Genomic DNA, 11,415 nt, shown 5'->3' on the forward strand with positions numbered 1-11,415 from the left:
CAATCAAAACTAAAGAATAAGTAATTTCAAGGTCCAAAACATTTAATTTAGAGAGATTTATAGAAATATTTACACCAACAAAGCAGGAGTTACATTTTAAAATTAATATTTTCCCTCCCTCCTGCCCCCAAAATAAGAAAAATGAAAGCAGCCCAAAATCTTGTCTGTAACTTTGGCGTTTTGATCATTGTTGACAACTTCTCACTGAAAATTTCCGCAAATAAAAAAATTTCTGTAAGAGTGTCCTTTTGATTTTATAAAACAAACATGTTTCGAAAACCGTATAAAACCAAAACCAGCACCACAGTTAAAGGATCAGACAGGTCAGAATAAATTTTCTTGTGTTTCTCATTAATAAAAAAAGAAATCTTACGCCCTTTAAGTTTATGAGAGTGACACCTATGTTGACAGGTGAACATGTGCCAATTTATGCTCGCATAAAAATGCAGATTTTTTTTAAATAATTTTTATTTATTACTGTGAGAATTATGATAACGTGGATCACTTGGCCCGTTTTAAAAATGTTTCGCCAGTCGAAACAAAGCTTTTATCTTCTTGTCAAAAGTTGCCAATCAATGTCAAATAAACTAAACTCTTTAGTAAAAAAGGAAAAAAAAGATACATATATATATATATATATAATTACGTATATATATATATATATATATATATATATATATATATATATATATATATATATATATATATATTTGAATTTTTGGCATCTTGAATTCAAATGATGTTTTTCGCAATCATGAGCGTGTGTGTGTTTGTGTATGCGCATGTGTGTGGGTGTGTGTATGTATGCATGTGTGTGCATGTTGTGTTTGCAGTGCTGCGTGTGTACGCGTGTGTGTCTGTAGGTATTCATGTGTGTGTGTATGTAGGCATATGTGTATGTGTCTGTGTGCAGGCATGAGTGTGTAGGTGTGTGTGTGTATGCGTGTGTGTATGTAGGATATGGGCGCAACCTGGAGACGGTTTTTGCAAGAGGAGCAGCATTATGAGGCCTGTCGACGCAACGGTGGTGCTGGCAGAGGGAGGTGGTGGGAAAATAAAATCATAGGAATTCAACAGTCAAATAAGAACAATAAGCAATCCTGATTGCTAAAAAAAAAACTAAACAGAAAGCTTCATAAAAATGAAAATTTTAAATAAAAAGAACAAGTGAAGCATCGAGTGTACATACACCCTTGCCCCAAGGAAAATTTTGAAATGAGGGGCCTTAAGTGAAATCATTAACTAGTTTCATTGTGATGTGATCCCTGGGGTAACACTCATGACTAAGGACACAAACTGCATTGAAATTTTAAACTGTTAGATGAGCAGATCAGTAAAATCCATTTCAGCTGTGTGTTACTAACAAATATTACTTCCTTCTTCAATACACAAAATGTAAAAATGCTCCTTGAAAGCATGCAAAAAAATTTAGTAAATGTGAATTTTCTAATCAGAACCAGCAAAATTTTTAAAACTTAAGACCCCTACTACTTGAATATACATATGTACTACAATAACTTTTGATATGCATACAATTTTGTCTTTATGTTAAAACAGTTTATTAAGTCAAAATATTCTGCATAGAAATACCAGGCCCAGTGCCTGTTGATAACCAGCAACAGGGCCTAGCTAGGCTGGTCCTATTCAATTTATTAGATCCAAACGAGGACTAATAAATTGACCCTCCTTTAAGCTATCTACCCCTATGTTGATTACAGCCTCTTTCAGTAAACTGTTCCAAGCACCCACAACCTCAATAAAGTAGTAATTTTGAACATTTGAGGTAAAGGGGAAAAATTGGAGACGTAGGGAGTTAAAAGCATAATGAACACTACTGGATTTCCAGTAAAAAATAATAACACAACCCACCCCTGTTACACACCTTAATTATTTTAGCATACATGAAGAAAATGATGTACTCATAAATTCAACTTTATATTTAAAATGCAAACTTTAAGTTAATTTGTTAGGTGCTCAATTGCTTAGATTTAAATTTTTTTCAAAAAATCTGTTATGACTGAAAATAAGCTAAAGGTAATTAAATTCAAAATTGCAAAAATAAATGAGCATATAATTAAACAAGACCAAAGTGGAAAATAATTTAGTTATTATGGTAAAAAAAGCTAATATGATGTAGCATGTGTCAAAAAAACTTCTAGTTGCCAAAAATATAAAAATATTTACAAGATGTAAAAGGATTGAAATCTCAAACAAGTGAAGTAAATTTTCATGAATTAAGTACAATGTTGTCATCTTTCCATAAAATAAATTTGTATTTTACTAAAATTAAATATAAAATATACTAATCTAAGGTAGCATATATGAAAATAACATCTGATTAGTCAATATATTTAAATATTTGCAAGATGCAAAAAGATTGAATTGAATCACAAGCAACGATTTTTCACGAAGTGTGAGTTTGTTCAATGTTGAAATGTTTCCCATAAAATAAATTTACTTGTTTTATATTAAAATTGAAAAAAAAAATACTAATCTAAGGAAACATATGTGAAAAAAACATTTGATTAGCCAAAATATTTAAATATTTACAGGATGCAAAAAGATTGAAATTTCAAACACAAGAGCAATTTTCCGCGAAATACGAGTAAGTTCAATGTTATCATGGTTTCCCAATTAATTCCTTTGTTAATTAATGAAATTAAACAAAAAATAAACTAATCTAAGGTAAACATACATATAAATATCTTTCGGTTGTAAAAAAAAAAATATATATATATATATATATATATATATATATATATTTATATATTTATATATAAAATTAAGCAAACAGAATTACAAATATTAAACAAATTATATATAATTAATGATGATAAAAAGGAAAATTGCAAACAGCTATTAAATAGGAAAAGATAAAGTATGAATCCAGAGCTCATCAGCCGTGTAGGATTCATTAATTATGGTCAAAAGACCAAAAATTTAACTATGAACTAAAAGAGAATGTTTAAGCTCCAGTACGTGCAATATAGAGTAACATTGGGCAAAAGCACCACATGCTAAACTAAAAAAAGTAGATCCGCAGATACGGATCCGGATCCGGATCATTAGTGTCAAGATCCGCGGATACGGATACGGATCTCAATTTTTTTTTACCCAATTCAACTATACAAGTGTTTAATTTGTTACGGAAGGTATTCCCATCAGAATAATGACACTGCTTATTCAAAAAATGTCATCTACGACGAAAATATGATCATGACTATGATTTACTCTCTTTAAAGAAATCTCCGTTAAAATTGAGGGAGAGTTTGAAGGAACAGGTCAACGCTGCATTAATGCTTAAATAGAATGAAAAATTATTTCTAGCTTGCTTTGTAGATGTAGAATACAGGAGCAAGAGTGTAAAGCTGTTATTGAACAAGCTAGAAATAATTTTTCGCATTTTATTTCAGCATAATTGCAGCGCTGACCCATTCCACCAAACTTACTCCGACCGACAGAATAACAGAGCCGGGAACACCTTTACAAACAGTAAATAGAGAATTAAATCTCACTTTTTTTTGAAGAATGCCGAGAAAAACCAATATGAAGATTATAACAGAAACCCCAAATCAATAACAGAAACCAAAATTAAACTAAAAAATTAAAAAAAAAAAAAAGCACATGTCCCAGAGGGCGGACCTGATATTGATATGGATTTCGCGGGTCAGAACACACATTGTTAACAAATATAAACTGACAGCAGATAGAAAATTTAAATCATTGAGCTTTTTCTCCTTATCCGACTATTAAATAGCTACCGATCACGCGCATAAAGAATTTGAATTGCATTTAAAATTTCTTTAACAAAATTATAGCTTTTACTGTATATAACTTGGAAGTTCCAAACAAATATCAAACGCAGAAGACTTAGTTCTTTTAATTTGGGGCCAACATTTTTAACGTACAGGTAAGTTTTTACTACCATAAGTCTGAAAAATGTTAAGTTTGTTTTTATTAATATTTCCGGTAGTTAAAGTTCTGAAAAAACGAGGCCAAACTAAGAACACTTTTGATGAAGTCACCTTTTGAACGAAAAAAGAAGTATCAAAATCGGTTCATCTGTTTAGGAGCTACGATGCGACAAATAGACACACAGATACACTTTTAAAATTTATTACCTGTTTATTTTTGCAACAGGGGTACAAATTGGCTTCTGAAGTGATACCTTATAATTTAAATAGAGAATAAAACCTAAGATCCGTTTTAGATCCGTCAAAATTTAGCAGATACGGATACGGATACAGATCTTTATTTTCCTTCGGATATCCGCGGATACGGATCCTAACATGGAAACAATGTTTCATGATGTTGCATATTGAACACATGTTCAGAAAATTGCATTTGGTGAAATACTTTTTTAAAACTTTTAAGCATAATCCGATGATTTTGGAGAGAATTTAAGCACTAATAAATTTTTTCAAGGTTTAAAAACTTTTTCAAGGTTTTCAAGCACTTGAAAATGAACTTTTTTCAAATCACTTTTCACGAATGTACGAACCCTGGGGAAGTTTTTTAAAAAATTAATTAATTTAAATACTTTCACAATTTAAACTTCTTTTTTATTTGTTCACAATGGACATAAAAATGAATTTTGAACTTTAATAGTATTTCTTAACTCTTAACGGCCCCAAAGCAGAATACTACTAAATTTGCGACGTACGTCGCAGAACAGATGCCTGAGCTGCAGAACAATTCTGTTCAAATGTGAGAGGAAAACTGACAAATTTTCTGCAGAAATTCTGCAAATTTCATTGAAATTTCTGCAGAAAGCACGGTGCCGAAAATTTGCAGAAACCGCGATGCCGAAAATTTGCAGAAACGACGGTGCCGAAAATTTGCAGAAACCGCGATGCCGAAAATGTGCAGAAACCGCGGTGCCGAAAATGTTCAGAAACCGCGGTGCCGAAAATTTGCAGAAACCGCGATGCCGAAAATGTGCAGAAACCGCGGTGCCGAAAATTTGCAGAAACTGCGGTGCAGAAAATCTGTAGAGTTTGCAAATTTCTTAAAATTAGTAGAAAATCTAAAATTGTCTCAAATTACGATAATTTGGAGGAAAGCTCGCGATGTTGAATTCGATTAGTCCTTTGTAGGTTTTTCCCAATCGATCTTCATCCACTACAATTTCCGCCATGCATGTTTAGGAAACATGCCAATATGTCCATCGCTGGAAATTGCGTGTCTTGTTTAAGATTTCAATCCTTTTGCATCCAGAAAATACTTTAATTGTTTTGAAATGTTTTATTACATGCAACCCAAACTCAACTCATGCTATTTATTATTTCAGTAATTTCTTTGTTTAGACATTATTTTAATTGCTCCTTCATGCCATGTAAAATTAACTAAAAATGTGGTTTGACACCTAGGTTCGGATTTTTATAAAATTTTGTATCTTTGCTCTTTCTATGCATTTTGGAAAGCATATAAACTATTTTTGGAGAATCCCAATCGGTTTAGGTTTGACACCTTGTTAAAGTTTTTTTGATTTTATAGTTTTCATGATCAACTAATTTTCCAAATTCAGTGCTCTTTAATTAGTCATTTGGTTGAAAGCTGTGCTGTTTCCGGAAATATCTCATTTCCACAGAAATAAATAGTAACAGTCCAGTTAAAAAAAAACAATGTGAAATGATTTTGATTTTTGCCACCCAACTTGTTTAAAATGTCACGTTTTTTCGCGTACAATGCTTAAGGTACTTGCAGAACAATTTTAGTCAAATGATTTTCCGTTGCAGAACATCGTAAAGTATTCTGCTTTGGGGCTTAACGGTATTAAAAAAATTCTTCAAAGATTTTAAATAAATATATTTAACTCTTTTCTTTAACTGGTAAATAAATAGCCCAAATTATCTTGACTAAGCACTGTCCTATCTGATTTTCTCAATATTTGTAGATTGTACAGAGAAAACTACTCTAGCTAAAAAGCTTTCATGTGAATTATTTTCTGCAAACCAACACGTCACAAATTTTGAATAAATAAGGTATATTTTTACAGAAAATAACAGATTTCACAAATGGTTGAACAGAAAACAGAATAGGATGTACAGTATTTTTATTATCTTACGAAAAAGTTTAATATTTCTTACTCTGTACACAGAAATAGAAAAACCGGCAACATAAAATTTTTAAAAAATGTCTTGATTATGCTGGAATTAAGTAATAAGGGGTTTAAACTACTTCCACATGTCGTTTACTGCTTTGCACCACAATATCCAGTAGCTGGTTGGGTAATTTCTCCCTTTCCTCTATCAGTCACTGATGAGGGTGTCCTTGTTTATTGGAGCGTGTTGTCGACCAGCAAGATTGCTCCCCAAAGCATTAAAAACATTTTTAATGGTAATCAGGTCTAGAGAATGAGCTGGCCATCCGATGGGTTGAGTACTCTCACTCTCTAGGTACTCATGGACAGCGACTGTTCGATGTCACGTTGCGTTGTCATCCATGAAAACAAATTTATCACTCACAGCACCTCGGAACATGTAAACATGAGGAAGCAGAACAACATCAATGCATCGCTGGCCAGCCATAGTCCTTTTGGGTAGCACATGAGCAACGTACAACCATTGATCATGATCCCAGTCCACACTATGACACCACTAGTAGGATATTTGTCCTTTCATTTATTTTTTCCAGCCTGTATTCAGTGCCAATCTCACCCCAGATCAGTTGTCGTCTACAATTAGACGACTGACTGAACCTGCTGTTATCTGAGAATAGTACACACGTCTGTGAACTTCTCTCCAAATTTAATGCTGGTCATATCATTACAAACGTGCGAAACGCTGAGTTGTAGACAATGGGATGTTCAAAACAAGCTGTCGGGCGTATAGTCCTACTGCATGCATACCTCTGGCTACAGTTTTTTGGGATATTTGCTTGCTACTAGCAGCAGGAAACTGTTTTGCTACCTCAGTAGCTGTGTTGCGCCGGTTCCTTTTTGTTTCTAGCACTATATACCAATCTTCTGCTGAGGTCGTACTGCGTACACAACCTCTCCCGTGAGATTCGCTACACATTCCATTTATTTGAAATGATTTTCAAACCTTCGAAACAACCCTGCGGCCGACGTCAAACTCCTGGATAAACATCAAATATTTTTTTGCCCTTCTTCAATCTTGCCAACAACACAGTTACCCCCAAAATCATCTAAAGGATGTAGGGAAAAGTCGTACGTTGGGCAGAAAGAACTCTAATCTGGCGAAAGTATTGGCAAACAGAAAATTTTCAAAAATTTCCAGAGTAAAAAAAGGTTTTCCTCTTAATCCTAAAAATTATTATTACAAATTCTGCTAGAAAAAATAAAATCAAATTAGGAACCCATGTCTTATGCAGTGTTATTAAGTGTTTTTAATAAAACTTTACTCTATTGTTTATATTTAAAATATTAGCACTTGCATTACATATTTATAAAACTTTGTTTTCTAATTGAAGTTTTGTTTTAAAAAAATTTAATTTCAGTTAAATTTTTTTAAAAATTAAATCTGTGGCTAGGACTTTAAAAATTCAGCTAATTTTTTGGCTAGCGACTTCAAACCCCTAGCACAGGTCTTGAATCTTGTACTTTTTTTGGCAGGTAAGGTATTAATGAATCAATTTATCATAATATATATAAAATAATTGTTACATATTTCCACAAGCATATTTAAGTATGTTTATAAAGGTACAACATAAGATGATTTTTTACAAAGACAAAATTGATTGCAGTTTTAAAATTACTTTTTGAAGATTATTTTTCATGTCAATAGTGAGTTTTAATTATGATGAATCATGAATGAAAACTTTGATGCAATCCAAAACTTAAGGCATCGAATTCGGCACTTGCGGAGTTTGAAAATGTTACGTCAAATCAGAATTTTTGGTCTCAAGATGTGACGATGACCGGTTATTTCCAACACTGATAGGAATAATGGCTCTATAACATTCCCCTGACCAGCTCCCATCATATCATAAAACATAATACTACCAATGAAAGATTAGCATTTCAATTCAAAGTTCATGACTTCAACAAAGTATAGTTTAAAATATACTATTTTGACTTATTCATTAATATTAGACCTCAGTGTAAACTTTTAAAACCTTTTCTTCAACAAATTTCTACTATTATTTAGGCTTTTTAGATACTTGCTATTTGTCCTAAAAAAATGCATAACACAAATTCATAAAAACAATAAACATTTCTTTTCCCCCCAATTAAATAACTTCAAGCAAAGTTCAATAACTGTTCATGGTCATACTAAGTCCACCATTTATATATATATATTTTTTCAGCAACAGAAATATTTTTAATTTATTTATGAGTTAAAATTATTGTGAGTTATAGTAATTTTTACAATTTGTTATGTTTATGTGTACTTCATCTCATAATTATTTATTATTGTTAAAGCAAGTTGTTTATTTAAAATGTTTACAGTAATCAAATATCTCCAAAAAAGGATTTTTGACTTCAGAGTCGAAAACCATGGTTGTTAATTCTATTAAAATTTTTTTCGACCAAGTACATAACAGTTCAGAAATAAAAACCTTTTAACAAATCTTTTTTTCTTATGTTTTAGGAGAAAATTACGTACGATGATTGAAAGCCATTATTCTCATTTATCTGCTGAAGATTTGAATGCCTTGATTCCTGCCAAATCGGAAATGAACCAAGTTAAAGCGATGACTCATGGAGGTACTATTGCAATGATTTTCTATTCTGGAACAAATCCAGTATTCTTTCAAGTAGAAAATCGCTGCTTTCCGACTCTGTATTCGTTATGGAAGTACCCTACTTTATTGCCTACCATTGCGACAGTTCCAGCTGTTTTGGAAAAAATATGCAATGGGGCAGATCTTATGGCTCCAGGTATTGTTGTTGATGATGAATTGAAGAAAGAATTTCAAGGTTTGAAAATGAATGATATTTGTGCCATCAGAATATTTGGAAATAAATCTGCTATTGCTATTGGCGTTGCTTTGATGTCTTTTGATGAACTTTGCAAAGAAGGTGTCCGAGGCAAAGCTGTGTCCATCACTCATAGTTTCAAAGATAATTTATGGTTGTCTGGAGATCAGTCCGACATTCCTTTGTGCCCTGATGTGTTAGAAGTGCTCTCTGATAACTTAGAAAATGTCAATTTATGTGATGAAAATGTTCAGAGTATATCAGAAAATTCTGTAGAAGAAGAAAGATTAGATAATGATAGAACTATTGAAACTGAATCAAGTCCAGCAGAAACTGAGGCTGTTGAACCTGAATATACGATGGATGATATTTTATATCAATCTTTCATGGCTGCTGTAAAAGCTAATCATAAAAAAATACAGTATCCTATTTTAAGTAGTACATTTTATAGTAGCTATGTACTCAAATCATGCCCTTCTCAGTTTAACTTGGACATTAAAAAAACAACGCATAAAAAATTATCAGTTTTTCTAAAAAAGATGCAAAGGTTGGGCGTTATACAAATAAAAGAATTAACTAAGGGTGTAGAAAGCATTGTTTCAATTAATGCTGAAAATGAAAATATCAAGACTTTTAGACTGGATCCCGCATTTAAGTCGTTTCTTCAAACACTTAAAGCAGAAAAATTAGAAGAAGTTGAACCATCTTCTACAATACAAGAAAATTATAAATTTCCATCTGTAACTGAACTTCATGTCATATCTGCTCAAGTGAAACCACTTTTTGAATTTTCTAATTACAGGTACAGTTTTTTTTTTTTTTTTTTTTTCTAATAGTTCAATTTTGTTTTCTCCTGGTTGATATGTGCTGAGTTGTAGATTAGATATTTTTCATTCAGTATGTTTTTTTCCCCTATCAATTCGGAACTCCAGCGCTCGAATACGCTACCTTGCGGTGATTTACAAAACTGACGATGGAACTAAAACATTGCCACGTTGCATTCCACGTGTGTCTGTTGACGTAAACACAGGCAGTTTGTTCTGAGTATTTATTAACGCAATTGATGTGTCTTAGTTTGCTTTCAGCTACAGAAATTAATTCGTCCCTTAGTAGTATTCTCGAGCTTCTCAAAATAATGTTAGTTTTCCTTATTTCTTTCAAAAAAGTATTAAATGGTGGAAACGTAAACAAGAAAACTCTGGATTAACAAAATTGGATAACGTTATACCAGGTAAAAATTTTTATTGTTTTGTATGAATTTGTAAGAATATGAGTTTTTTTTAATCTTAAATTAATTTAACTAATCATATTTTACAGCAGCATTTAGTTGGAATGGACAGTATGCAAAATATTTTCTTGAATTTATTATCGTAGAACAAAATGAAAAATGTTTAACCAAGAAGGAATTTACTTTATTCCTTTTATTCTCAGCTGAAAGGTTTCGCCAAATTTGTTTAAGGTTATAGTTTTAGTATTGTGCGAGCAAAGTAGCCTTGGCGAGATTTCGCGTTTTTAGTTAAACCATTTTTAATTTTTATCATGAGTGGAATAAAATGATAGTAAGATTACAGAATTCGATAAGTAAAAAGAAATAATGGTCAATCAACTGAACAGAAAACTACCACCATATATAAACTGTGAGTACATATTTTATTTATTTTGTTCTGAGTGAATTTGAATAAATATCAGTTTTTCAATTCGATGAAAAAAAAAACAAACTTAACAACATTGACTGGACACTTTTCCTTAACCTAATTCCAAATAAATGATTGAAATAACCTTTGTTACTACAGTATCCTACTGAAATAGACAATATGCAAATAAATTTTCTTGAAAATATTTATCGCAGAACAGATTGAAAAATCCAGAAAGAACGTTAAGAATTTGAACAATAAAAAAAAAAAGTTCGCCAAAAATCTGTTTATAGGGTTATGGTTTTAAAATTGTGTGAAAGAATAATGTATCTTGACAAGATTTCGCATATCAGGTAAATCATTTCCATGACGAATGAATTAAGTGCATGATTTCTTTGGCTATCCAATCATATAGTCATAGAAATAAATTATCTAGTGTTAAACGTTACTCTTGACAGTCTGCCACGTATGTGCACTATGTGACAAAAATGTCAACAAATGCCGGAAATGTCACGAAACTGAACTTAATATGTACTAATGTATAGAAAAAACGGTACAAAATGAAAATGCCGTTCGAAGCGAACCAAAAATTTATGAATTCCAAATTTAACATCGTGAAAATGGCTGCTTCAGAAGAACTTACTGTGTGTTCTGCATTAATTGTTTACTTTCGTAATACTTTTTGGTTTCTAATCTCTTTCTATATGGGTCAGAATAACCAAAAGACTTTGAAAAATCTTTTCAAATGAATAAAGCGAAAAAATCATACATAACAACAAAAATCACAACACTTTTAGCATTTTCTTCGTTACCACATGCGTTTGTTTTAGTTTTTAAGTCGGCCATTAGACAGTGACTGCAGTGCCCCCTATAGTTCGTTGGAGTTGCGAATTGTTC

The 11,415-nt window shown here is 31.8% G+C and overlaps 1 protein-coding gene across 1 annotated transcript in view; it reads left to right on the plus strand.

Annotated features, from left to right (window-relative positions):
* The first annotated feature begins 189 nt into the window (after window positions 1-189).
* The window catches only part of LOC129224150 (eukaryotic translation initiation factor 2D-like), a 23,872-nt gene continuing 12,646 nt past the window's right edge, over window positions 190-11,415 (plus strand). The window contains exons 1-2 of the mRNA XM_054858566.1: window positions 190-323; window positions 8,556-9,686. Coding sequence (XP_054714541.1) covers window positions 268-323; window positions 8,556-9,686 — 1,187 coding nt within the window. The 5' untranslated portion in view covers window positions 190-267. The remainder of the gene's footprint in view (window positions 324-8,555; window positions 9,687-11,415) is intronic.

Source organism: Uloborus diversus, chromosome 6 (genome assembly GCF_026930045.1).
Source record: "Uloborus diversus isolate 005 chromosome 6, Udiv.v.3.1, whole genome shotgun sequence".
NCBI classification, from domain to species: Eukaryota; Metazoa; Arthropoda; class Arachnida; order Araneae; family Uloboridae; genus Uloborus; species Uloborus diversus.